General features: G+C 49.3%; 1 protein-coding gene across 1 annotated transcript in view; it reads right to left on the reverse strand.

The window, feature by feature from the left end:
* Positions 1–27,770, reverse strand: part of LOC135273594 (uncharacterized protein C2orf78-like) — a 48,625-nt gene that overhangs the window by 2,058 nt on the left and 18,797 nt on the right. Inside the window, exons 5-6 of the mRNA XM_064372783.1 lie at positions 3,814–3,926; positions 677–1,441 (exon numbers count right to left, since the gene is read on the reverse strand). Coding sequence (XP_064228853.1) covers positions 677–1,441; positions 3,814–3,926 — 878 coding nt within the window. The remainder of the gene's footprint in view (positions 1–676; positions 1,442–3,813; positions 3,927–27,770) is intronic.

The following is a 27,770-nucleotide window of genomic DNA, read 5'->3' on the forward strand; positions in this document are numbered from 1 at the left end:
AAGACCCTGCATTAGGGGATAGGCAATGACTTTTCTCTTACCGGTTATCATTTGGTATGATTGTTTCTTGGCTTTTGCTTTCTTTGAATTTCATAGGGTTGTTGTAAGTCAAATAAAAAGTGAAAGTGATTTTTAAATAGGAGATGTTTTCTAAAGCCTCACATTCTCAATTAGGGTAACCCTTTACATCATGCACTAGGGGAGAGAGTGGAGCCCTTCCTCATGAAATATAAAGCAAGCACAGATTCTGAGCCTGTTTGTTTTGGAGAGGGTCTCTGAGCAGAAGGTCTTAAATCCTATTGTAAGTCAAGGAAAATCAGAAGGTCACTGCCAAGATAAGACTTCTGAAGTGCCTTCCGAAGAGACTAAAGTAATACATCAAGGAAGGAAGTTACGGCATCTGATGCAGGGGAACTGATCAGCCAGGGCACTAAAAAGTGTGGTATCTCTTGCGACTCTCTTAAAGGTGGCATAGATGGCCATTATAGTGTTCCACTTTCCCGCTCAGAAGGTGTTCTTAGATAGAGTCTGAAAATGGAGAGCAATGCCCAAGAATAGTGGTTAAAGTCTCAGGACTTAAATTCTGCCTATCCTTGGACTTACCACTCAGCTATAAATTTGACCCTCCCTTTCAATGCTGCATTTATTCTTCTCCTTTCTTGTTGTTTGTACTCACCTTGAAAACTGGTTTCTGTGATGGGTTGAGCAGACACAGAGTGATACATCGCAGAAGTGGAGACTGTTGGTAGAACAATTGTGGGCTGAACCTCCTTTAGCACCATCACCATTTCTGGTTGATGGGCAGAGGCCCTATTTCCTGTAGATGACACAGAGCCATGGGATTGCAGCCAGGGGCCAAGTTCTCCAGAGAGTTGAGGCCCCAGTATGCCTGGATTATAGTAATAGACCTGGCTGCTTCCTTTCTGGTAGGGAAGTGACAGGCTATGGCCCTGCTGATTTGGAATTTGAGATTTTATCCCCTGAACAAGGCTGTCAGATAGTGTTGGATACAGAGAGACCATAATATTGGCATCTGAAGTTTTATGCTGGGCTGTCATAGGCATAGAAGAGACAGCTGTGTTCTGGTCAATGACAGTCACAGTGAAGTCCCTGAGTGAGGATGACTTCTTTGCTGTGCTCGCTGTAATGTCCCACTCAAAAACACCTGGGTAAGAGGCAGCTGAAGTAGAGCTGTGGGTCTGGCCACTAACCCCAGACAACATAGCTGTCCTAGAATGTTGGCAAAGGTAGGCACTGCCCGTGAGTGGCTGGAAACAGGTGCCAGAGGCTGATGGCAGTAGCCATGCTGAGCCAACAGTTGGAACAGAGGCTCTGGAGAAGTTGGAGATGCTTCCTGTTAAGGAAACCTCACTGCTCTCCACAGGAAGAGAGAGCTGCAGATAATTTGCTCTTCCACGTAAAGAAGTATTTTGGAAATCTCCTGCAGGAAAGAAGAGAGAGATGAACAAACTAGTGAGATTGAGAAAATTTCACCTTATTTGAAGAACAGCATTATCTTAAGGTCGTTGCAATCAGGAAGCCTCTAATACCGACACTCACTGAGATACCAAAAGCCAAACACTTGATGATGGCCATGAGTGCTGAAGCAGTTTGTTCTGATGAACTTCCTTTGTGTCCAATATGGGCACAGATGTGCAGAAGACCCAAGAGGTCTGGGTTCGTACATTATTTCCTAGGCTAGAAGCAACCTTCTCCCTTCCCTGTCTTTCCCTTGAATCTGGGTGAGTATTGACTCCTAACTATTTCCTAGAATTGGAGCATTTTAGAACTGGGAGGTCCTTAGAAAGGGACCTTATTTTATGAGTAACTGAGGCTGAGAGAGGTCAGATTGACCTGTTTAAGTTTTACCATTATGTTAATATCATTACCGTGACTTCCTTGCTAGGACTCTTTTCTCTGAGCACAGACCAGAAACCAGGAGAAATAGAACTTTTCATATGGCAATTTGGGCCTACTAGAATACAGTACAGCTATCAGTTTTATAATCCTTACTGTCACATTTTGCTTCTACAGGTCGTGTGACATTTCCTAGCATATACCTTTAAGCCAGGCCATTGGTAAATCAGAAGCGTCGTTCTTTGCCCTCTTCAAGCCTGGCCTTTTATCCTAAGTCAAAATCCTACCTAATAGTTTGAGGAGAAATGGTTTCGTGTGTGTGTGTTTGTTTGTTTCTTTTTTGACGGAGTCTTACTCTGTCACCCAGGTTGGAGTGCAGTGGCTTGACCTCAGCTCACTGCAACCTCTGCCTCCTGGGCTCAAGCAATTCTCGTGCCTCAGCCTCCCGAGGAGCTGGGATTATAGACGCGCACCACTGCACATGGCTGAGTTTTTGTATTTTTAATAGAGACAGGGCTTCATTCTGTTTGCCAGGCTGGTCTCGAACTCCTGACATCAAGTGATCTGCCCGCCTTGGCCTCCCAGAGTACTGGGATTATGAGGTGAGCCACCGTGTTCGGCCTGGAAGCATCATTTCTAAAACATATTTCTAAAATGTTTATATTAAAAACCGTCAAGTGTCATCTATGTTGAAAAGGGCAACAGAAAAAAAACCACTGAATGTGACTTCTGATAAGCTGCTTTTCCTAGGGATACTCTATTCTAGCCTGTTTCCTTCGTAGTTTCTTGATCTAAGCGTTTGCTAAAACCAACTTCATTTTGCCCTATTTGGAATAGATTTCACTCTGTTGTCTTTGTGCTTTTCTTCTAAAATTTAAAATACCTTATTTTCTCTTGAAATCATCGTGTCATTCTCCAGAGCATATCCCAAGGCTAAGTGTAGGGGACCTGGCCCTTCAGCTTTCATTTAAAATCCCAAATTCCTACCCTAGAATAGCTGCCTCCTTATAACCCAGTACTCTTCATTTTCTCTTTCCATCTAGCTCAGAGAGGAATCTCCAGAGCATGACTATTACTTTTGTTTGTTTGTTTGTTTGAGACAGGGTCTCGCCTTGTCACACAGGCTGAAGACCAGCGGTGTGAACATGGCTCACTGCAGATTCAATCTCCTGGGCTCAAAACAGTCAACTGACCCTCCCACCTCGGCCTCCTGAGTACCTGGCGTGCCCCCACACCTGGCCGATTTTTAAAAAATATTTGTAGAGCTGGAGTCTTGCAATGTTGCCCAGACTGGTCTCGAATTCCTAGGCTGAAGCGATTCTTCCATCTCGGCCTCCCAAAGCACTGAGATTACAGGCGGGAGCTACCATGCCCAGCTGAATATTAAAAACATCACTACACATCAGTAAATATAAAATAGAAAAGTTGAAATATTAGTGAGGGAGATGTCCTCCCAAAGCGCTGAGATTACAGGTGTGAGCCACTGTGCCTGGCTGAATATTTCAAACATCACTAAATTTAAAATAGTGAAGTTGAAATATCAGTGGAGGGAGACTGTTAGACATGAACCACCACAGGATGTGTTGCTAGTTTTCTACGCCACTTAGGTTTTCTCTTGGTTTCTGTTGAAACAAACACCCTCAAAAGTGTCTGATTTCATTTTCTATACATGTGCCCTTTAAGACTCAGCATTAGAAAAGAAAGGGGCAAGAGGGAATAACCAATCTATTATCCTAATGTAACAGATGAGGAAACAGATTTTGTGAGAGAATAAAAGAGTCCTCTAAAGTCACGCAGCTAGTCAATGTCAAAGCCAAAACTGAAACGCGGTCTCTAGATTTCTACTTGAATACTTTCCCTGTTATTCCAAGCTGTTTGGGACTATAGGGGTAAAGAAATCGAAAGTTAGGGGAAAGAAGTCGAATGAAAAACTGTCAAGAAATTTTCTCTCTTTACCTGACATGGTCAGAGAAGAAGAAACATCAACTGTAGATACAGGGGATGAAGAGACGATCCTAGTGGATGTCTGGGTGGCTGAAGCCAAGGAGTGCGTGTGTCCGGTACGAAGGCTACCGGTCACACTGGTCACTGGCCACCTGCGATGCTACAAATTGATAGGCTACCCCAAGATTCTACCAGGTGGTGATAGGCTTGCTGAGAGAATGATGTCATGAAGCAGGCAGTTGGAAGGTGTGTGATAGCCAAAAGGGAGGCCAGATACCCGAGAAGATGGGATTGGCTGGCAGAGGTGGTAGGAAAGCTGAAACAGTCCTAAGTGGCTGAGTTCCAGGGAGGTGAAGTCCTGCAAGATCATCTCAGTGTTTCTTATACGTGTGCACTAACATCATTGACTAATTTTTACATTTTATATGCCATATTTCATAGCATATAATACTACACCTGTATAATTGTACAGTACATGCACATTATCCCCGCAGAGAAAGGGATGGGACATCTATGCTGAGCAATTACAGTTGTTGTAAAAGCATTTCAGTGAGTCTGATTAATGAATTTACTGCTGCTTTTAAGGGCCAAAGGAAGAGATTAAAGAGCCCTGTTTTGTACCTTGGCTGAAGAGCTAAGTTCGTTGACTGCCCCTTGTAGGAAATGATGTGGTCCCAAGCTCCTCTCTTAATTTCTTCTCCTTGAATCCTGCCTTCCTTGGGCTGGCCCAGGCTGGGCCAGGTTGGACTTGGATCTCCCTTCTGCTCTTCTTTTTTCCCCTTGATTTTAGGCATTGTTTCTGGGCCGAGCCTTGTTCTCGCATTTTCACACTCATGGATGTGACTTCCTGTCAACTTCCAGAGCAGGGGTCTTTTCAGTGTCCTGACGATTGGAAAACGGACTCTGCTCATGAGAAGCAAACACCAGAGAGGTAGAAGACAAGGCTGACTGCAGACCTTCCCTTTTCTAGCCTTTGGCCACAATTCTTTTGGCCATAGTTTGCTACCTCTGGCTCCTTGGGCCACACAGACATCTTGCCATCTTGCCCTTCTATACGTGAGAGGCATTCAGGGTACTTTCTTTCTTCTCATGTAAAAGGATCCAGTGTGGCAGTTACTTACAGCCTCCTCTCCATTGCAAACTGCCACTATGGAACCTTGGGCCTTTAGAATTCCCTGTCGGCCATGCTTGGGTACATGGGCCAGGCAAAATGAAGAGTTGAATTTAGTGGAGAATAGGAAGGAGGCAAGGTGAGGGTACAGGAACAAAGAGATTTCTGTGGATTTTTTGGTTTCCGTGAGGAACAATTACACACACTTATTTTGTATTAACCGAACAGACAATTCATAATTTTTTACGTAGCTAGATAGTCCAGAAACTCGCATGACTTTTGTACACTGAAGAAAATAATCATATTTTTCCATTTTGTTTTATGTCCTATTGCCTCATTTATATCATTCATTAGTATGTCTATGGAATGTAGATTGCCTTTATCTTATTATTTTTATTTATTTATTTATTTTTGAGACAGCGTTTCACGCTGGTCTCCCAGGCTGGAGTGCAGTGGCACGATCTCAGCTCACTGGAACCTGCACCTCCTGGGTTCAAGCGATTTTCCTGCCTCAGCCTCTTGAGTAGCTGAGATTACAGGTGCCCGCCACCATGCCCGACCAATTTTGGTATTTTTAGTAGAGAGAAGGTTTCACCACGTTGGCTCCTGACCTCAGGTGATCTTCCCACCTCAGCCTCCCAAAGTGCTGGGATTATAGGCGTGAGCCACCATGCCCGACCTGTAGATTGCTTTTAAATGCCCTGGTTTATCTACATGTTTTCTCCTTGTCATATTTTTAAGGAATACAATGTTGCAAGACATACTGCATGTTTTCCTCATAATGGTTGTTTCTTTTGAGACATCATGAACTATCTTGGCCTGATAGATTTTGTGGAGGAAATCAAGGAGGGGTCTGTGACAAAGGCACTGTTGTGAGTTGTGCTGTGTGCTCAAAGAAAGAGATGCCTGGCTTGCCATGGCTTGTCTTGGCTTGTCTTGGCTTGTCTTGGCTTTCCACGGCTTGTCTTGTCTTGTCTTGGCTTGCCATGGCTTATCTTATCTTGGCTCGTCTTGGCTTGTCTTGGCTTGTCTTGGCTTGTCTTGGCTTGCCATGGATTGTCTTGTCTAGGCTTGGCTTGCCTTGGCTTGCCATGGCTTGTCTTGTCGTGGCTTGCCTTACCATGGCTTGGCTTGTCTTGGCTTGGCATGCCATGGCTTGTCTTCTCTTGGCTTGGCTTGCCATGGCTTGGCGTGGCTTGGCTTGGCTTGCCGTGGCTTATCTAGGCTTGGCATGGCTTGTCTTGGCTTGGCTTGCCATGGCTTGTCTTAGCTTCGCTTCTCTTGCAAGGGCTTGGCTTGGCTTGGCTTTTCTGGTCTTGTCCTTCAGGCTGGAGTGTAATGGATTGGCTTGGCTGGCTTTTTTGCTCTTGTCCTTCAGGCTGGAGTGCAATGTCTTGTCTTGGCTCGCTTTTTTGCTCTTGTCCTTCAGTCTGGATTGCAGTGCCTTGGCTCGGTGCAATGGCTTGGCTTGGCTGCTTTTTTGCTCTTGTCCTTCAGGCTGAACTGTAATGGCTTGACTTGGCTGGCTTTTCTGGTCTTGTCCTTCAGGCTGGATTGTAATGGCTTGGCTTGGCTGGCTTTTTTGCTCTTGTCCTTCAAGCTAGAGTGCAATAGCTTGGCTTGGCTGGTTTTTTGCCCCTGTCCTTCTGGCTGGAGTGCAATGGCTTGGCTTCACTGTCTGTTTTGCTCTTGTCCTTCAGGCTATAGTACAATGGCTTGGCTGGCTTCCCTTGCCTTTTTTGCTCTTGTCCTTCGGGCTGCAGTGCAATGGCTTGGCTTGGTGCAATGGCTTCGCGTCGCTGGCTTTTTTGCTCTTGTCCTTCAGGCTGGAGTGCAATGGCTTGGGTAGGCTGGCGTTTTTGCTCTTGTCCTTTAGGCTGCAGTACAATGGCTTTTTTGGATGACTGTTTTGATCTTGTCCTTCAGGCTGCAGTGCCATGGCTTGGCTTGGCTGTCTTTTTTCCTCTTGTCTTTCAGTCTGCAGTGCAATTGCTTGGCTGGCTTCGCTTAGCTTTTATGCTCTTGTCCTTCAGTCTGGATTGCAATGGCTTGGCTTGGCTGGCTTTTTTGATCTTCTGCTTCAGGCTGGAGCTCAATGGCTTGGCATGGCTGGCGTTTTAGCTCTTGTCCTTCAGGCTGGAGTGCAATGTCTTGGCTTGGCGGGCGTTTTTGCTCTTGTCTTTCAGGCTGGAGTGCAATTGCTTGGCTTGGTGCAATGCCTTGGCTTGGCTGGCTTTTTCGCTCTTGTCCTTCAGGCTGGAGTGCAATGGCTTGTCTTGGCTGGCTTTTTTGCTCCTGTGCTTCAGGCTAGAGTGCAATGACTTGGCTTGGCTGGCTTTTTCGCTCCAGTCTATCAGGTTGGAGTGCAATGGATTGGCTTGGCTTGCTTTTTTCTCTTGTCCTTCAGGCTGGAGTGCAATGGCTTGGCTTGGCTGGTTTTTCGCTCTTCTCCTTCAGGCTAAAGTTCAATGGCTTTACTTAGATGGCTTTTTTCCTCTTGTCCTTCAGGCTGGAGTGCAATGGCTTCGGTTGGCTGGTTTTCTGCTCTTGTCCTTTAGGCTGGAGTGCAATGGCTTGGGTAGCTTGGCTTGGCTTTCTTGCTCTTGTCCTTCAGGCTGGATTGCCATGTCTCGGCTTGGCTTGGCTGCCTTTTTTGCTCTTGTCTTTCAGGCTTGATTGCAATGGCTTCGCTTGGTGCAATGGCTTGGCGTGGCTGGTTTTCACTTCTTGTCCTTCAGGCTGGAGTGCAATGGCTTGGCTTGGCTGGCTATTTTCCTCTTGGCCTTCAGGCTGGAGTGCAATGGCTTGGCTTGGCTGGCTTTTTTGCTCTTGTCCTTCAGGCTGGAGTGCAATGGCTTGGCTTGGCTGGCTCTTTTGCTCTTGACTTTCAGGCAGGAGTGCAATGGCTTGGCGTGGCTGGTTTTTTGCTCTTGTCCTTCAGGCTGGAGTGCAATGGCTTTTGTTTTCTGGCTTTTTTGTTCTTGTCCCTCATTCTAGAGTGCCATGGCTTGACTTGGCTGGTTTTTTCTCTTGTCATTCAGGCTGCTGTGCAGTGGCTTGACTGGGCTGGCTTTTTTGCTCTTGTCCTTGCGGCTGGAGTACAATGGCTTCGCTTGACTGGCTTTGTACCTAATGTGTTTCAGGCTGGAGTGCAACGGCTTGGCTTGGCTGGCTTTATTGCTCTTGTCCTTCAGGCTGGAGTGCAATGGCTTCGCTTCGCTGGCTTTTCTGGTCCTGTTCTTCAGGCTGGAGTGCAATGGCTTGACTCGGCTGGGTTTTTTGCTATTGTCCTTCAGGCTGGAGTGCAATGGCTTGGCTTGGCTGGCTTTTTTACTCTTGTCCTTCAAGCTGAAGTGCAATGGCTTGCCTTGGCTGGCTTTTCTGGTCTTGTCCTTCAGGCTGGAGTGTAATGGCTTGGCTTGGCTGGCATTTTTGCTTTTGTCCTTCAGGCTAGAGTGCAATGGCTTGGCTTGGCTCGTTTTTTCTCTTATCCTTATGGCTGGTGTGCAATGGCTTAGCTTGGCCTTCTTTTTTGCTCTTGTCCTTAAGGCTGGAGTGCAATGGCTTGGCTTCGCTGGCTTTTTTGTTCTTGTCCTTCAGGCTGGAGTGCAATGGCTTGGCTTCGCTGGCTTTTTTGTTCTTGTCCTTTAGGCTGGAGTGCAATGGCTTGGCTTGACTGGCTTTTTTGCTCTTGTCCTTCAGGCTGGAATGCAATGGATTGCATGGGTGCAATGTCTTGGCTTGGCTGGCTTTTTTACTCTTGTCTTTCACGCTGGAGTGCAATGGCTTGGCTTGGTGCAATGGCTTGGCTTGGCTGGTTTTCTGTTCTTGTCCTTCAGGCTGTAGTGCTATGGCTTGGCTTGGCTGGCTTTTCTGTTCTTGTCCTTCAGGCTGGATTGTAATGGCTTGGCTTGGCTGTCTTTTTGACTCTTGTGCTTCAGGCTGGAGTGCAATGGCTTGCCTTGACTGGGTTTTTGCTCGAGTCCTTCAGGCTGAAGTGCAACCACTTGGCTTTACTGGCTTTTTTGCTGTTGTCCTCCATGGTGGAGTGCAATGGCTTGGCTTGGCTGGCTTTTTTGCTCTTGTCCTTCAGTCTGGAGTGCGATGGCTTCGCTTGACTGGCTTTATTGCTCTTGTCCTTCAGGCTGGAGTGCAATGGATTGGCTCGGCTGGGTTTTTTGCTATTGTCCTTCAGGCTGGAGTGCAATGGCTTGGCTTGGCTGGCTTTTTTGCTCTTGTCCTTCAGCCTGGAGTGCAATGGCTTGGCTTGGTACAATGGCTTCGCTTGGCTGGCTTGTTTGCTCTTATCCTTCAGGCTGGAGTGCAATGGCGAGGCTGGGCATGGTTTGGCTTTATTGCTCTTATCCTTCAGGCTGGAGTGCAACGGCTTCGCTTGGCTGGCTTTTTCCTCTTGTCCTTCAGCCTGGAGTGCAATGGCTTGGCTTGGTGCAATGTCTTTGCTTGGCCAGCTTTTTCGCACTTGTCCGTCAGGCTGCAGTGCCATGGCCTGGCTTGGTTGCATTTTCTGCTCTTGTGCTTCAGGCTAGAGTGCAATGGCTTGCCTTGGCTGGCTTTTTTTCTCTTGTCCTTCAGACTGGAGTGCAATGGCTTGGCTTGCCTGGTGTTTTGCTCTTGTTCTTCAGGCTGGATTGCAATGGCTTTTCTTGGCTGGATTTTTTTGCTCTTGTCCTTCAATCTGGATTGCAGTGCCTTGGTTCGGTGTAATGGCTTGGCTTGGCTGATTTTTTTGCTCTTTTCCTTCAAGCTGAAGTGCAATAGCTTGGCTTGGCTTGCTTTTCTGGTCCTGTCTTTCAGGCTGGAATGCAATGGCTGAGCTTGGCTGGCTTTTCTGGTCTTGTCCTTCAGGCTGGAGTGTAATGGCTTGGCTTGTCTGGCTTTTTTGCTCTTGTCCTTCAGGCTAGAATGCAATAGCTTGGCTTTCCTGGTTTTTTGCCCCTGTCCTTCTGGCTGGAGTGCAATGGCTTGGCTTCACTGGCTTTTTTGGTCTTGTCCTTCAGACTGCAGTGCAATGGCTTGGCTTGGTGCAATGCCTTGGCTTGGCTGGCTTTTTCGCTCTTGTGCTTCAGGCTGGAGTGCAATGGCTTGACTTTGTGCAATGGCTTGGCTTGGCTGGCTTTTTTTATCTTGCCCTTCAGGCTGTACTTCAATGGCTTGGCTTGGTGCAATGGCTTGGCTTGGCTGGCTTTTTTGCTCTTGTCCTTCAGCCTGGAGTGCAATGGCTTGGCTTGGTGCAATGCCTTGGCTTGGCTTGCTTTTTTCATCTTGTCCTTCAGGCTGGAGTTCAATGGCTTGGCTTGGTGCAATGGCTTGACTTGGCTGGCTTTTTTTCTCTTGTCCTTCAGGCTAGAGTGCAATGGCTTCGCTTGGTGCAATGGCTTGGAGTGACTGACTTTTTCACTCTTCTCCTTCACGCTGGAGTGCAATGGCTTGTCTTGGCTGGCTTATTGGTTCTTGTCCTTCAGGCTGGAGTGCAATGGATTGGCTTGGCTCGCTTTTTTGCTCTTGTACTTCAGGCTGGAGTGCAATGGCTTGGCTTGGCTGGCTTTTCTGGTCCTGTCCTTCAGGCTGTATTATAATTGCTAGGCTTGGCTGGCTTTTTTGCTCTTGTCCTTCACGTTAGAGTGCAATAGCTTGGCTTGGCTGGTTTTTTGCTCGTGTCCTTCAGGCTCGAGTGCCATGGCTTGGCTTGGCTGACTTTTTTGCTCTTGTCCTTCAGGCTGGTGTGCAATGGCTTGGCTTGGTGCAATGGCATGGCTTGGTTCGCTCTTTCACCCTTGTCCTTCAGGCTGAAGTGCAATGGCTTGACTTGGCTGGCTTTTTTAACCTTGTGCTTCAGGCTACAGTGCCGTGGTCTGGCGTGGCTGGCTTTTTCAGTCTTCTTCTTTAGGCTGGAGTGCAATGGCTTGGCTTCGTGCAATGGCTTCGCTTGGGTGGCTTTTTTGCTCTTGTCCTTCAGGCTGGAGTGCAGTGGTTTGGTTTGGCTGGCTTTTTTGCTCTTGTCCTTCATGATGGAGTAAAATGGCTTGGCTTTGCTGGATTTTTTGCTCTTGTCCATCAGGCTGAAGTGCAATGGCTTGACTTGACAGGCTTTTTTGCTCTTGTCCTTCAGGCTGCAGGGCAGTGGCTTGTCTTGACTGGCTTTATTACTCTTGTCCTTCAGGCTGGAGTGCAATGGCTTCGCTTCGGTGGCTTTTCTGTTCTTGTCCTTCAGGCTGGAGTGCAGTGGCTTGGCTCTGCTGGGTTTTTTGCTCTTGTCCTTCAGGCTGGCGTGCAATGGCTTGGCTTGCATGGCTTTTTTGCTCTTGTCCTTCAGGCTAGAGTGCAATGGATTGGCTTGGTGCAATCACATGGCTTGGCTGGATTTTTTTGCTCTTGTCCTTCAGGCTGGAGTGCAATGGATTGGCTTGGCTCGCTTTTTTGCTCTTGTCCTTCAGGCTGGAGTGCAATGGCTTGCCTCGACTGGGTTTTTTGCTATTGTCCTTCAGGCTGGAGTGCAATTGCTTGGATTGGCTGGCCTTTTTTCTCTTGTCCTTCAGGCTGGAGTGCAATGGCTTGGCTTGTATGGCTTTTTTGCTCTTGTCTTTCAGGCTAGATTGCAATGGCTTGGCTTGGTGCAATGGCTTGGCTTGTCTGGTTTTCTGTTCTTGGCCTTCAGACTGGAGTGCAATGGCTTGGCTTGGCTGGCTATTTTCCTCTTGGCCGTCAGGCTGTAGTGCAATGGCTTGGCTTGGCTGGCTTTTTTGCTCTTGTCCTTCACGCTGGAGTGCAATGGCTTGGCTTGGCTGGCTCTTTTGCTCTTGACTTTCAGGCAGGAGTGCAATGACTTGGCTTGCCTGGCTTTTTTGCTCTTGTCCTTCAGGCTGGAGTGCAATGGCTTGGCTTCGGGCAATGGCTTGGCCTGGTTCGCTCTTTCACCCTTGTCCTTCAGGCTGAAGTGCAATGGCTTGACTTGGCTGGCTTTTTTAACCTTGTGCTTCAGGCTAGAGTGCAGTGGTCTGGCGTGGCTGGCTTTTTTGGTCTTCTTCTTCAGGCTGGAGTGCAATGGCTTGGCTTCGTGCAATGGCTTCGCTTGGTTTGCTTTTTGGCTCTTGTCCTTCAGACTGGAGTGCAGTGGTTTGGTTTGGCTGGCTTTTTTGTTCTTGTCCTTCATGATGGATTAAAATGGCTTAGCTTGGCTGGCTTTTTTGCTCCTGTCCTTCAGGCTGGACTGCAATGTTGTGGCTTGGCTTCGAATGGCTTTTTTGCTCCTGTCATTCAGCCTGGAGTGCAATGTCTTGGCTGGGTTGGCTTGGATTTTATACTCTTGTCCTTCAGGCTGGAGTGCAATGGCTTGGCTTGGCTGGCGTTTTTTCTCTTATCCTTCAGGCTGGAGTGCAGTGGCTTGGCTTGGCTGGATTTTTGGTCTTGTCCTTCAGGCTGAACTGCAATGGCTTTACTTGGCTGGCTTTCTTGCTCTTGTCCTTCAGGGTAGAGTGCAACAGCTTGGCTTGGCTCAATTTTTTGCTCTTTTCCTTCAGGCTGGAGTGCAGTGGCTTGGCTTGACTGGATTTTTTGTTCTTGTCCTTCAGGTTGGAGTGCAATGGCTTGGCTTGGCTGACTTTTTTGCTCTTCTCCTTCAGGCTGAAGTGCAATGGCTTGGCTGGGCTTCCTTTTTTGCTCTTGTCCTTCAGGCTGGAGTGCAATGGCTTGGCTTGCATGGCTTTTTTGCTCTTGTCCTTCAGGCTGGAGTGCAATGGCTTGGCTTGGCTGGCTTTTTTGCTCTTGTCCTTCAGGCTGCAGTTCAATGGCTTGGCTTGGCTGGTTTTTTGCTCTTGTCCTCCAGGCTGGAGAACAATGGCTTTTGTTTTCTGGCTTTTTTGCTCTTGTCCCTCATTCGAGAGTACCATGGCTTGGCTTGGCTGGTTTTTTGCTCTTGTCCTTCAGGCTGGTGTGAAGTGGCTTGGCTTGTCTGGCTTTTTTGCTCTTGTCCTTGCGGCTGGAGTACAATGGATTGGCTTGGTGCAATGACTTGGCTTGGCTGGATTTTTTTGCTCTTGTCCTTCAGGCTGGAGTGCAATGGCTTCGCTTGGCTGGCTTTTTTGCTCTTGTCTTTCAGGCTGGAGTGCAATGGCTTGGCTAGGTGCAATGGCTTGGCTTGGCTGGTTTTCTGTTCTTATCCTTCAGGCTGGAGTGCTATGCCTTGCCTTGGCTTGTTTCTTCTCTAATCCTTCTGGCTGCCATGCAATGGCTTGGCTTGGCCTGCTTTTTTGCTCTTGTCCTTAAGGCTGGAGTGCAATGGCTTGGCTTCGCTGGCTTTTTTGTTCTTGTCCTTCAGACTGGAGTGCAATGGCTTGGCTCGGCTGGGTTTTTTACTATTGTCCTTCAGGCTGGAGTGCAATGGCTTGGCTTGACTTACTTTTTTGCTCTTGTCCTTCAGGCTGGAGTGCAATGGATTGCCTGGGTGCAATGTCTTGGCTTGGCTGGCTTTTTTGCTTTTCTCCTTCAGGCTGAAGTGCAATGGCTTTGCTTCGGTGGCTTTTTTACTCTTGTATTTCAGGCTGGATTGCAATGGCTTGGCTTGGTGCAATGGCTTGGCTTGGCTGGTTTCTGTTCTTGTCTTTCGGGCTGCCATGCTATGGCTTGGCTTGGCTGGCTATTTTCCTCTTAGCCTTCAGGCTGGAGTACAATGGTTTGGCTTGGCTGTCTTTTTTGCTCTTTTCCTTCAGGCTGCAGTGCAATGGCTTGGCTTGGCTGGCTTTTTTGTTCTTGTCTTTCAGGCTGGAGTGCAATGGCTTGGCTAGGTGCAATGGTTTGGCTTGGCTAGTTTTCTGTTCTTATCCTTCAGGCTGGAGTGCTATGCCTTGCCTTGGCTCGTTTCTTCCCTTATCCTTCTGGCTTCCATGCAATGGCTTGACTTGGCCTGCTTTTTTGCTCTTGTCCTTAAGGCTGGAGTGCAATGGCTTGGCTTCGCTGGCTTTTTTGCTCTTGTCCTTCAGGCCGCAGTTCAATGGCTTGGCTTGGCTGGTTTTTTGCTCTTGTCCTTCAGGCTGGTGTGAAGTGGCTTGGCTTGGCTGGCTTTTTTCTCTTGTCCTTGCGGCTGGAGTACAATGGATTGTCTTGGTGCAGTGACTTGGCTTCGCTGGCTTTTTTTGCTCTTGTCCTTCAGGCTGGAGTGCAATCGCTTGGCTTGGCTGGCTTTTTTGTTCTTGTCCTTCAGGCTGGATTGCAACGGCTTGCCTCGACTGGGTTTTTTGCTATTGCCCTTCAGGCTGGAGTGCAATGGCTTGGCTTGACTGGCTTTTTTGCTCTTGTCCTTCAGGCTGGAGTGCAATGGATTGCCTGGGTGCAATGTCTTGCCTTGGCTGGCTTTTTTGCTTTTCTCCTTCAGGCTGAAGTGCAATGGCTTCGCTTCGGTGGCTTTTTGCTCTTGTCTTTCAGGCTGGATTGCAATGGCTTGGCTTGGTGCAATGGCTTGGCTTGGCTGGTTTTCTGTTCTTGTCTTTCGGGCTGCCATGCTATGGCTTGGCTTGGCTGGCTATTTTCCTCTTGGCCTTCAGGCTGGAGTACAATGGTTTGGCTTGGCTGTCTTTTTTGCTCTTTTCCTTCAGGCTGCAGTGCAATGGCTTGGCTTGGCTAGTTTTTTGCCCGTGTCCTTCTGGCTCGAGTGCCATGGCTTGGCTTGGCTGGCTTTTTTGGTCTTGTCCTTCAGGCTGGACTGCAATGCCTTGGCTTGTTGCAATGGCTTGGCTTGGCTGGCTTTTTTGGACTTGTCCTTCAGCCTGGAGTGCAATGGCTTTTCTTGGAGCAATGGCTTCGCTTGGCTGGCTTGTTTTCTCTTGCCCTTCATGCTGGAGTCCAATGGCGTGGCTTAGCGTGGATTGGCTTTTTTGCTCTTGTCCTTCATTCTGGAGTGCAATGGCTTGGCTTGGCTGGCTTTTTATGCTCTTGTCCTTCAGGCTAGTGTGCAATGGCTTGGCTTGGTGCAATGGCTTTGCTTGGCTAGCTTTTTCGCTCTTGTCCGTCAGGCTGCAGTGCCATAGCTTGGCTTGGTTGCATTTTCTGCTCTTGTGCTTCGGGCTAGAGTGCAATGGCTTGCCTTGGCTGGCTTTTTTTCTCTTGTCCTTCAGACAGGAGTGCAATGACTTGGCTTGGCTGGTTTTTTGCTCTTGTCCTTAAGGCTGGAGTGCAATGGCTTGGCTTGGCTGGCTTTTTTGTTCTTGTCCTTCAGGCTGGAGTGCAACGGCTTGCCTCGACTGGGTTTTTTGCTATTGTCCTTCAGGCTGGAGTGCAATTGCTTGGCTTGGGTGGCTTTTTTTCTCTTGTGCTTCAGGCTGGATTGCAATGGATTGGCTTGGTGCAATGACTTGTCTTGGCTGGCTTTTTTTGCTCTTGTCCTTCCGGCTGGAGTACAATGGCTTACTTGTGTGGCTTTTTTGCTCTTGTCTTTCAGGCTAGATTGCAATGGCTTGGCTTGGTGCAATGGCTCGGCTTGGCTGGTTTTCTGTTGTTGGCCTTCAGGCTGGAGTGCAATGGCTTGGCTTGGCTGGCTATTTTCCTCTTGGCCGTCAGGCTGTAGTGCAATGGCTTGGTTTGGCTGGCTTTTTTGCTCTTGTCCTTCAGGCTGGACTGCAATGGCTTGTCTTGGCTGGCTCTTTTGCTCTTGACTTTCAGGCAGGAGTGCAATGACTTGGCTTGCCTGGCTTTTTTGCTCTTGTCCTTCAGGCTGGAGTGCAATGGCTTGGCTTGGTGCAATGGCTTGGCTTGGTTCGCTCTTTCACCCTTGTCCTTCAGGCTGAAGTGCAATGGCTTGACTTGGCTGGCTTTTTTAACACTGTGCTTCAGGCTAGAGTGCAGTGGTCTGGCTTGGCTGGCTTTTTTGGTCCTCTTCTTCAGGCTGGAGTGCAATGGCTTGGCTTCGTGCAGTGGCTTCGCTTGGTTGGGTTTTTTGCTTTTGTCCTTCAGGCTGGAGTGCAGTGGCTTGGCTTTTCTGGCGTTTTTGCTCTTGTCCTTCAGGTTGGAGTGCAATGGCTTGGTTTGGCTGACTTTTTTGCTCTTCTCCTTCAGGCTGAAGTGCAATGGCTTGGCTTGGCTTCCTTTTTTGCTCTTGTCCTTCAGGCTGGAGTGCAATGGCTTGGCTTGCATGGCTTTCTTGCTCTTGTCCTTCAGGCTGGAGTGCAATGGCTTGGCTTGGCTGGCTTTTTTGCTCTTGTCCTTCAGGCTGCAGTTCAATGGCTTGGCTTGGATGGTTTTTTGCTCTTGTCCTCCAGGCTGGAGTGCAATGTCTTTTGTTTTCTGGCTTTTTTGCTCTTGTCCCTCATTCGAGAGTGCCATGGCTTGGCTTGGCTGGTTTTTTGCTCTTGTCCTTCAGGCTGGTGTGAAGTGGCTTGGCTTGGCTGGCTTTTTTCTCTTGTCCTTGCGGCTGGAGTACAATGGATTGGCTTGGTGCAGTGATTTGGCTTGGCTGGCTTTTTTTGCTCTTGTCCTTCAGGCTGGAGTGCAATGGCTTGGCTTGGCTGGCTTTTTTGTTCTTGTCCTTCAGGCTGGAGTGCAACGGCTTGCCTCGACTGGGTTTTTTGCTATTGTCCTTCAGGCTGGAGTGCAATTGCTTGGCTTGGGTGGCTTTTTTTCTCTTTTCCTTCAGGCTGGAGTGCAATGGATTGGCTTGGTGCAATGACTTGTCTTGGCTGGCTTTTTTTGCTCTTGTCCTTCAGGCTGGAGTGCAATGGCTTGGCCTGTGTGGTTTTTTTGCTCTTGCCTTTCAGGCTAGATTGCAATGGCTTGGCTTGGTGCAATGGCTTGGCTTGGCTGTTTTTCTGTTCTTATCCTTCAGACTGGAGTTCTATGCCTTGCCTTGGCTCGTTTCTTCTCTTATCCTCTGGCTGCCATGCAATGGCTTGGCTTGGCCTGCTTTTTTGCTCTTGTCCTTATGGCTGGAGTGCAATGGCTTGGCTCGGCTGGGTTTTTTACTATTGTCCTTCAGGCTGGAGTGCAATGGCTTGGCTTGACTGACTTTTTTGCTCTTGTCCTTCAGGCTGGAGTGCAATGGATTGCCTGTGTGCAATGTCTTGGCTTGGCTGGCTTTTTTGCTTTTCTCCTTCAGGCTGAAGTGCAATGGCTTCGCTTCAGTGGCTTTTTTGCTCTTGTCTTTCAGGCTGGATTGCAATGGCTTGGCTTGGTGCAATGGCTTGGCTTGGCTGGTTTTCTGTTCTTGTCTTTCGGGCTGCCATGCTATGGCTTGGCTTGGCTGGCTATTTTCCTCTTGGCCTTCAGGCTGGAGTACAATGGTTTGGCTTGACTGTCTTTTTTGCTCTTTTCCTTCAGGCTGCAGTGCAATGGCTTGGCTTGGCTGGCTTTTTTGGTATTGTCCTTCAGGCTGGACTGCAATGGCTTGGCTTGGTGTAATGGCTTGGCTTGGCTGGCTTTTTTGCTCTTGTCCTTCAGCCTGGACTGCAATGGCTTGGCTTGGCTGGCTTTTTTCCTCTTGTCCTTCAGGCGGGAGTGCAATGGCTTGGCTTGGTGCAATGGCTTGGGGTGGCTGGCTTTTTTACTCTTGTCCTTCAGGCTAGAGTGCAATGGCTTGGCTTGATGCAATGGCTTGTGGTGCCTGGCTTTTTCGCTCTTCTCCTTCAGGCTGGAGTGCAATGGCTTGTCTTAGCTGGCTTTTTTGTTCTTGTCCTTCAGGCTGGAGTGCAATGGATTGACTTGGCTCGCTTTTTTGCTCTTGTCCTTCAGGCTGGAGTGCAATGGCTTGTCTTGGCTCGCTTTTTTGCTCTTGTCCTTCAGGCTGGATTGCAGTACCTTGGCTTGGTGCAATGGCTTGGCTTGGCTGGTTTTTTGCTCTTGTCCTTCATGGTGAAGTACAGTGGCTTGGCTTGGCTGGCGTTTCTTTTCTTGTCCTTCAGGCTGTATTGTAATTGCTTGGCTTGGCTGGCTTTTTATCTCTTGTCCTTCAGGCTAGAGTGCAATAGCTTGGCTTGGCTGGTTTTTTGCCCGTGTCCTTCTGGCTCGAGTGCCATGGCTTGGCTTGGCTGGCTTTTTTGGTCTTGTCCTTCAGGCTGGACTGCAATGCCTTGGCTTGTTGCAATGGCTTGGCTTGGCTGGCTTTTTTGGACTTGTCCTTCAGCCTGGAGTGCAATGGCTTTTCTTGGTGCAATGGCTTCGCTTGGCTGGCTTGTTTTCTCTTGCCCTTCATGCTGGAGTCCAATGGCGTGGCTTAGCGTGGATTGGCTTTTTTGCTCTAGTCCTTCAGGCTGCAGTGCAATGGCTTGGCTTGGCTGGCTTTTTATGCTCTTGTCCTTCAGGCTAGTGTGCAATGGCTTGGCTTGGTGCAATGGCTTTGCTTGGCTAGCTTTTTCGCTCTTGTCCGTCAGGCTGCAGTGCCATAGCTTGGCTTGGTTGCATTATCTGCTCTTGTGCTTCGGGCTAGAGTGCAATGGCTTTCCTTGGCTGGCTTTTTTGCTCTTGTCCTTCAGGCTGGAGTGCAATGGATTGCCTGGGTGCAATGTCTTGGCCTGGCTGTCTGTTTTGCTTTTCTCCTTCAGGCTGAAGTGCAATGGCTTCGCTTCGGTGGCTTTTTTGCTCTTGTCTTTCAGGCTGGATTGCAATGGCTTGGCTTGGTGCAATGGCTTGGCTTGGCTGGTTTTCTGTTCTTGTCTTTCAGGCTGCCATGCTATGGCTTGGCTTGGCTGGCTATTTTCCTCTTGGCCTTCAGGCTGGAGTACAATGGTTTGGCTTGGCTGTCTTTTTTGCTCTTTTCCTTCAGGCTGCAGTGCAATGGCTTGGCTTGGCTGGCTTTTTTGGTATTGTCCTTCAGGCTGGACTGCAATGGCTTGGCATGGTGCAATGGCTTGGCTTGGCTGGCTTTTTTGCTCTTGTCCTTCAGCCTGGACTGCAATGGCTTGGCTTGGCTGGCTATTTTCCTCTTGGCCTTCAGGCTGGAGTGCAATGGCTTGGCTTGGCTGGCTTTTTTGCTCTTGTCCTTCAGGCTGGAGTGCAATGGCTTGGCTTGGCTGGCTCTTTTGCTCTTGACTTTCAGGCAGGAGTGCAATGGCTTGGCGTGGCTGGTTTTTTGCTCTTGTCCTTCAGGCTGGAGTGCAATGGCTTTTGTTTTCTGGCTTTTTTTTCTTGTCCCTCATTCTAGAGTGCCATGGCTTGACTTGGCTGGTTTTTTCTCTTGTCATTCAGGCTGCTGTGCAGTGGCTTGACTGGGCTGGCTTTTTTGCTCTTGTCCTTGCGGCTGGAGTACAATGGCTTCACTTGACTGGCTTTGTACCTAATGTGTTTCAGGCTGGAGTGCAACGGCTTGGCTTGGCTGGCTTTATTGCTCTTGTCCTTCAGGCTGGAGTGCAATGGCTTCGCTTCGCTGGCTTTTCTCGTCTTGTTCTTCAGGCTGGAGTGCAATGGCTTGACTCGGCTGGGTTTTTTGCTATTGTCCTTCAGGCTGGAGTGCAATGGCTTGGCTTGGCTGGCTTTTTTACTCTTGTCCTTCAAGCTGAAGTGCAATGGCTTGCCTTGGCTGGCTTTTCTGGTCTTGTCCTTCAGGCTGGATTGTAATGGCTTGGCTTGGCTGGCTTTTTTGCTCTTGTCCTTCAAGCTAGAGTGCAATAGCTTGGCTTGGGTGGTTTTTTGCCCCTGTCCTTCTGGCTGGAGTGCAATGGCTTGGCTTCACTGTCTGTTTTGCTCTTGTCCTTCAGGCTATAGTACAATGGCTTGGCTGACTTCCCTTGGCTTTCTTGCTCTTGTCCTTTAGGCTGGAATGGAATGGCTTGGCTAGGTTGGCATTTTTGCTCTTGTCCTTCAGCCTGGTGTGGAATGGCTTGGCTTGGTACAATGGCTTCGCTTGGCTGGCTTGTTTGCTCTTGTCCTTCACGCTGGAGTTTAATGGACTACCTTGGCGTGGATTGGCTTTTTTGCTCTTGTCCTTCAGGCTGGAGTGCAATGGCTTTTGTTTTCTGGCTTTTTTGCTCTTGTCCGTCATTCGAGCGTGCCGTGGCTTGGCTTGGCTGGTTTTTTCTCTTTTCCTTCAGGCTGGTGTGCAGTGGCTTGGCTTGGCTTGGCTGGCTTTTTGGCTCTTTTCCTTGCGGCTGGAGTACAATGGCCTGGCTTGGCTGACTTTTTTGCTGTTGTACTTCAGTCTGGAGTGCAATGGCTTGGCTTGACTGGCTTTATTGCTCTTGTCCATCTGGCTGGAGTGCAATGGCTTGGCTTCGCTGGCTTTTTTGTTCTTGTCCTTCAGGCTGGAGTGCAATGGCTTGGCTCGCCTGGGTTTTTTGCTATTGTCCTTCAGGCTGTAATGCAATGGCTTGGCTTGCATGGCTTTTTTGCTCTTGCCCTTCAGGCTGGAATGCAATGGATTGGCTTGGTGCAATGGCTTGGCTTGGCTGGCTTTTTTTGCTCTTGTCCTTCAGGCTGGGGTGCAATGGCTTGGCTTGGCTTGCTTTTTCACTGTTGTGCTTCAGGTTGGAGTACAATGGCTTAGCTTTGTGCAATGGCTTGGCTTCGCTGGATTTTTTTGGTCTTGTCTGTCAGCCTGGAGTGCAATGGCTTGGCTTCGCTGGCTTTTTTGCTCTTGTCCTTCACACTGGAGTGCAATGTCTCGACTTTGTGCAATGGCTTGCCTTGGCTGGATTTTTGGTCTTATCCTTCAGGCTGGAGTGCAATGTCTTGGCTTGGCTGGGTTTTTTGCTCTTGTCCTTCAGGCTGGAATGCAGAACGATGCCTTGGCTTGGCTTGGCTTTTTTCCTCTTGTCCTTCAGGGTGGAGTGCAATGGCTTTGTTTGACTGGCTTTTTTGCTCTTGTCCTTCAGGGTGGAGTGCAATGGCGTGACTTGGCTGGCTTTTTTGGTCTTGTCGTTCAGGCTGGACTGCAATGGCTTCGCTTGGTGCAATGGCTTGGCTTGGCTCGCTTTTTTGCTCTTGTCCTTCAGACTGGAGTGCAATGGCTTGGCTTGGTGCAGTGGCGTGGCCTGACTGACTTTTTTGCTCTTGTCCTCCAGTCTGGAGTGCAATGGCTTGGCTTGGCTGTCTTTTTTGCTATTGTCCTTCAGGCTGGAATGCAATGGTTTGGCTTGGTGCAATGGCATGGCTAGGTACAATGACTTGGCTTGGCTGGCTTTTTTGCTCTTGTCCATCAGTCTGCAGTGCAATGGCTTGGCTTGGATGGCTTTTTTGCTCTTTTCCTTCAGGCTGGAGTGCAATGACTTGGCATGGCTCGTTTTTTGCTCTTTTCCTTCAGGCTGGATTGCCATGGCATGGCATGGCTTGGCTTGGCTTTTTTCCTCTTGTCCTTCAGGCTGGAGTGCAATGGCTTGGCTGGCTTGGCTTGGCTTTTCTGCTCTTGTCCTTCAGGCTGCCGTGCAATGGCTTGGCATGGTGCTGTTACTTGGAGTGACTGGCTGTTTTCCTCTTGTCCTTAAGGCTGGAGTGCAATGGCTTGGCTTGGCTGGATTTTTCACTCATGTCCTTCAGACTGGAGTGCAATGGCTTCGCTTGGTGCAATGGCTTGGCTTGGCTGGCTTTTTTGCACTTGTCCTTCAGGCTGGAGTGCAATGGCTTGGCTTGGCTGTCTTTTTTGCTGTTGTCCTTCAGGCTGGAGTGCAATGGCTTGTCTTTGTAAAATGGCTTGTCTTGGCTGGCTTTTTTGCTCTTGTCCTTCAGGCTGGAGTGCAATGGCTTGGCTTGGCTGGCTTTTTTGCTCTTGTCCTTCAGGCTGGAGTGTAATAACTTGGCATGGCTGCTTTTTGCTCTTTTCCTTCAGGCTGGATTGCAATGGCGTGGCTTGGCTTGACTTGGCTTTTTTCCTCTTGTTCTTCATGCTGGAGTGCAATGGCTTGGCTGGCTTGGCTTGGCTTTTTTGCTCTTGTCCTTCAGGCTGGAGTGAAATGGCTTGGCTTGGCTCCCTTTTTTGCACTTATCCTTTAGGCCGGAGTGCAATGACTTGGCTTGGCTGCCTTTTTTCTCTTGTCGTTCAGGCTGGAGTGCAATGAATTGGCTTGGCTGGCTTTTTTGCTCTTGTTTTTCAGGCTGGAGTGCAATGAATTGGCTTGGTTCAACCGCCTGGCATGGCTGGCTTTTTCGCTCTTGTCCTTCAGACTGGAGTGCAATGGCTTGGCTTTCCTTGGCTTTTTTGCTCTTGTCCCTCAGGCTGGAGTACAATGGCTTAGCTGGGTTGTCTTGGACTTTTTGCTCTTGTCCTTTAGGCTGGAGTGCAATGACTTGGCTTGGCTGGCTTTTTTGCTCTTGTCCTTCAGGCTGGCGTGCAATGGGTTCGCTTGGTACAATGGCTTGCCTTGGCTGCCTTTTTCCTTCTTGTCCTTCAGGCTGGAGTGCAATGGCTTGGCTTCGCTGGCTTTTTTGGTCTTGTCCTTCACAGTGGAGTGCAATGGCTTGGCTTGGTTCAATGGCTTGCCTTGGCTGGATTTTTGGTCTTGTCCTTCAGGCTGGAGTGCAATGTCTTGGCTTGCCTGGCTTTTTTGGTCTTGTCGTTCAGGCTAGAGTGCAATGACTTGGATTGGCTGGTTTTTTTGCTCTTGTCCAATGGCTTGGCTTGGTGCCACAACTTGTCGTGGCTGGCTTATTTTGCTCTTCTCCTTCATCCTGGAGTGCAATGGCTTGGCTTGGCTGGCTTTTTTGCTCTTCTCCTTCAGGTTGGAGTGCAATGGCTTGGCTGGTTTGGCTTGGCTTTTTTCCTCTTTTCCTTCAGGCTGGAGTGCAATGACTTACCTTGGGTGACTTTGTTGCTCTTGTCCTTCAGGCTGGAGTGCAATGGCTTGGCATGGTGCTGTGGCTTGGCGTAACTGGCTGTTTTCCTCTTCTCCTTAAGACTGGAGTACAGTGGCTTGGCTTGGCTGGCTTTTTTGCTCTTGTCCTTCAGGCTGGAGTGCAATGACTTGGCTTGGCTGGTTTTCTGTTCTTGTCCTTCAGGCTGGAGTGCTATGGCTTTGCTTAGCTGGCTATTTTCCTCTTGGCCTTCAGGCTGGAGTGCAATGGCTTGGCTTGACTCTCTTTTTTGCTCTTGTCCTTCAGGCTGCAGTGCAATGGCTTGGCTTGGCTTGCTTTTTCACTGTTGTGCTTCAGGCTGGTGTGCAATGGCTTAGGTTGTGCAATGGCTCGGCTTGGCTGGGTTTTTTGGTCTTCTCCTTCAGGCTGGACTGCAATGGCTTGGCTTGGTGCAATGGCTTGGCTTGGCTGGCTTTTTTGCTCTTGTCCTTCAGCCTGGAGTGCAATGGCTTGGCTTGGTACAATGGATTCGCTTCGCTGGCCTGTTTGCTCTTCTCCTTCAGACTGGAGTGCAATGGCTTCGCTTGGCTAGCTTTTTTGCTCTAGTCCTTCGGGCTGGAGTGCAGTGACTTGGCATGGTGCAGTGGCTTGGCTTGGCTGGCTTTTTTGCTCATGTCCTTCAGGCTGGACTGCAATGGGGTTGCTTGGCTTCGAATGGCTTTTTTGCTCTTATCCTTCAGCTTGGAGTGCAATGTCTTGGCTGGGTTGGCTTAGATTTTATACTCTTGTCCTTCAGGCTGGGGTGCAATGGCTTGGCTTGCCTGGCGTTTTTGCTCTTGTCCTTCAGGCTGGAGGGCACTGGCTTGGCTTGCATGGCTTTTTTGCTCTTGTCCTTCAGGCTGGAGTGCAGTGGCCTGGCCTGGCTGGCTTTTTTGCTCTTGTCCTTCAGTCTGGAGTTCAATGGATTGGCTTGGCTGGTTTTTTGCTCTTCTCCTTCAGGCTGGAGTGCAATGGCTTTTCTTTTCTGGCTTTTTGGCTCTTGTCCCTCATTCTAGAGTGCCATGGCCTGGCTTGGCTGATTTTTTCTCTTGTCCTTCAGTCTGGTGTGCATTGCCTTGGCTTCACTGGCTTTTTTGCTCTTGTCCTTAAGGCTGGAGTGCAATGGCTTGGCTTCGCTGGCTTTTTTGTTCCTGTCCTTCAGGCTGGAGTGCAATGGCTTGCCTCGGCTGGGTGTTTTGCTACTCTCCTTGAGGCTGGAGTGCAATGGCTTGGCGTGGCTGGTTTTTTTGCTCTTCTACTTCAGGCTGGAGTGCAATGGCTTGGCTTGGCTCAACGACTTGGCTTGGCTGGCTTTTTTTGCTCTTATCCTTCAGGCTGGAGTGCAATAGCTTGGCTTGGCTGGCTTTTTTGCTCCGGTCCTTCAGCCTGGAGTGCAGTGGCTTGGCTTCGTGCAATGGCTTGGCTTGGCTGGTTTTTTTGCTCTTGTCCTTCAGCTTGGAGTGCAATGACTTTTCTTCGTGCAATGGCTTCGCTTGGCTGGCTTGTTTGCTCTTGTCCTTCACGCTGGATTGCAATGACGTGGCTTGGCGTGGATTGGCTTTTTTGCTCTTGTCCTTCTGGCTGGAGTGCAATGGCTTGGCTTGGCTGGCTTTTTATGCTCTTGTCCTTCAGGCTAGTGTGCAATGGCTTGGCTTGGTGCAATGGCTTTGCTTGGCCAGCTTTTTCGCTCTTGTCCGTCAGGCTGCAGTGCCATAGCTTGGCTTGGTTGCATTTTCTGCTCTTGTGCTTCAGGCTAGAGTGCAATGGCTTGGCTTGGCTGGCTTTTTTTCTCTTGTCCTTCAGGCGGGAGTGCAATGGCTTGGCTTGGCTGGTTTTTTGCTCTTGTCCTTCAGGCTGGAGTGCAATGGCTTGGCTTGGCTGGCTTTTTTGTTCTTTTCCTTCAGCCTGGATTGCAATGGATTGGCTTGGCTGGCTTTTTTGCTCTTGTCCTTCAGGCTGGAGTTCAATGGCTTGTCTTGGCTCGCTTTTTTGCTCTTGTCCTTCAGGCTGGAGTGCTATAGCTTGGCTTGGCTGGCTCTTTTGCTCTTTACTTTCAGGCAGGAGTGCAATGACTCGGCTTGCCTGGCTTTTTTGCTCTTGTCCTTCAGGCTGGAGTGCAATGGCTTGGCTTGGTGCAATGGCTTGGCTTGGTTGGCTCTTTCACCCTTGTCCTTCAGGCTGAAGTGCAATGGCTTGACTTGGCTCGCTTTTTTGCTCTTGTGCTTCAGGCTGGACTGCAGTAGCGTGGCTTGGCTGGTTTTTTGCCCCTGTCCTTCTGGCTGGAGTGCAATGGCTTGGCTTCACTGACTTTTTTGCTCTTGTCCTTCAGACTGCAGTGCAATGGCTTGGCTTGTTGCAATGGCTTGGCTTGGCTGGCTTTTTCACTGTTGTGCTTCAGGCTGGAGTGCAATCGTTTAGCTTTGTGCAATGGCTTGGCTTGGCTTCTTTTTTGGTCTTGTCCTTCTGGCTGTACTTCAATGGCTTGACTTGGTGCAATGACTTGGCTTCGATGGCTTTTTTCCTCTTGTCCTTCAGCCTGGAGTGCAATGGCTTGGCTTGGTGCAATGGCTTTGCTTGGCTGGCTTGTTTGCTCTTGTCCTTCAGGCTGGAGTGCAATGTCGTGGCTTGGCGTGGATTGGCTTTTTTCCTCTTGTCCTTCAGGCTGGAGTGCAATGACTTGGCTTGGCTGGCTTTATTGCTCTTGTCCTTCTGGCTGGATTGCAATGGCTTGGCTTCTCTGGCTTTTTTGTGCTTGTCCTTCAGGCTGGAGAGCAATACCTTGGCTTGGCTGGCTTTTTTGCTCTTGTCCTTCAGGCTGGAGTGCAATGGCTTGGCTTCGCAGGCTTATTTGCTCTTGTCCTTCAGGCTCGAGTGCAATGGCTTGGCTTTCTGCAATAACTTGGATTGGCTGGCATTTGCGCTCTTGATCTTCCGGCTGGAGTGCAATGGCTTGGCTTGGCTAGTTTTTTGCTCTTGTCCTTCAGGCTGAAGTGCAATGGCTTTTGTTTTCTGGCTTTTTTGCTCTTCTCCCTCATTCTAGAGTGCCAGGGCTTGGCTTGGCCGGTTTTATCTCTTGTCCTTCAGGCTGGTGTGCAGTGGCTTGACTTGGCTGGCTTTATTGCTCTTGTCCTTGTGTCTGCGGTACAATGGCTTTCCTTGACTGTCTTTTTTGCTCTTTTCCTTCAGTCTGGAGTGCAATGGCTTCTCTTGGCTGGCTTTATTGCTCTTGTCCTTCCGGCTGGAGTGCAATGGCTTGGCTTGGCTGGCTTTTTTGGTCTTGTCCTTCAGGCTGGAGTGCAATGGCTTGGCTCGGTTGGGTTTTTTGCTGTTGTCCTTCAGGCTGGAGTGCAATGGCTTGGCTTGGCTGGCTTTTTGCTCTTGTCCTTCAAGCTGAAGTGCAATTGCTTGGCTTCTCTGGCTTTTCTGGTCTTGTCCTTCAGGCTGGAGTGCAATGGCTTGGCTTGGCTTGGCTGGCTTTTTTGCTCTTGTCTTTCAAGCTGAAGTGCAATGGCTTGGCTTGGCTGCCTTTTTTGCTCTTGTCCTTCAGGCTGGAGAGCAATGGCTTGGCTTGGCTGGCTTTTTTGCTCTTGTCCTTCAGGCTGGAGAGCAATGGCTTGGCTTGGCTGGCTTTTTTGCTCTTTTCCTTCAGGCTGGAGTGCAATGGCTTGGCTTGGCTGGTTTTTTTGCTCTTGTCTTTCAAGCTGAAGTGCAATGGCTTGGCTTGGCTGCCTTTTTTGCTCTTGTCCTTCAGACTGGAGAGCAATGGCTTGGCTTGGCTGCCTTTTTTGCTCTTGTCCTTCAGGCTGGAATGCAATGGCTTGGCTTGGCTGCCTTTTTTGCTCTTGTCCTTCAGGCTGGAGAGCAATGGCTTGGCTTGGCTGGCTTTTTATGCTCTTGTCCTTCAGGCTAGTGTGCAATGGCTTGGCTTGGTGCAATGGCTTTGCTTGGCCAGCTTTTTCGCTCTTGTCCGTCAGGCTGCAGTGCCATAGCTTGGCTTGGTTGCATTTTCTGCTCTTGTGCTTCAGGCTAGAGTGCAATGGCTTGCCTTGGCTGGCTTTTTTTCTCTTGTCCTTCAGACGGGAGTGCAATGGCTTGGCTTGGCTGGTTTTTTGCTCTTGTCCTTCAGGCTGGAGTGCAATGGATTGGCTTGGCTGGCTTTTTTGCTTTTGTCCTTCCGGCTGGAGTTCAATGCCTTGTCTTGGCTCGCTTTTTTGCTCTTGTCCTTCAGGCTGGAGTGCTATAGCTTGGCTTGGCTGGCTCTTTTGCTCTTGACTTTCAGGCAGGAGTGCAATGACTCGGCTTGCCTGGCTTTTTTGCTCTTGTCCTTCAGGCTGGAGTGCAATGGCTTGGCTTGGTGCAATGGCTTGGCTTGGTTGGCTCTTTCACCCTTGTCCTTCAGGCTGAAGTGCAATGCCTTGACTTGGCTGGCTTTTTTGCTCTTGTCCTTCAGGCTGGACTGCAGTAGCGTGGCTTGGCTGGTTTTTTGCCCCTGTCCTTCTGGCTGGAGTGCAATGGGTTGGCTTCACTGACTTTTTTGCTCTTGTCCTTCAGACTGCAGTGCAATGGCTTAGCTTGTTGCAATGGCTTGGCTTGGCTGGCTTTTTCACTGTTGTGCTTCAGGCTGGAGTGCAATCGTTTAGCTTTGTGCAATGGCTTGGCTTGGCTTCTTTTTTGGTCTTGTCCTTCTGGCTGTACATCAATGCCTTGGCTTGGTGCAATGGCTTGGCTTCGCTGGCTTTTTTCCTCTTGTCCTTCAGCCTGGAGTGCAATGGCTTGGCTTGGTGCAATGGCTTGGAATGGCTCGCTTTTTTGCTTTTGTCCTTAAGGCCGGAGTGCAATTGGTACGCTTGGTGCAATGGCTTGGCCTGGCTGAAATTTTTGCTCTTGTCCTTCTGACTGCAGTGCAATGGCTTGGCTTCCCTTGGTTTTTTGCTCTTTTCCTTCAGGCTGGAGTGCAATGGCTTGACTTGGTGCCGTGGCTTGGAATGGCTCACTTTTTTGCTTTTGTCCTTAAGGGTGGAGTGCAATCGGTACGCTTGGTGCAATGGCTTGGCCTGGCTGGAATTTTTGTTCTTGTCCTTCTGTCTGGAGTGCAATGGCT

The sequence above is a fragment of the Aotus nancymaae genome, unplaced genomic scaffold (genome assembly GCF_030222135.1).
Source record: "Aotus nancymaae isolate 86718 unplaced genomic scaffold, 86718_ANA_hifiasm-v0.15.2.pri h1tg000008l, whole genome shotgun sequence".
Taxonomy (NCBI): Eukaryota; Metazoa; Chordata; class Mammalia; order Primates; family Aotidae; genus Aotus; species Aotus nancymaae.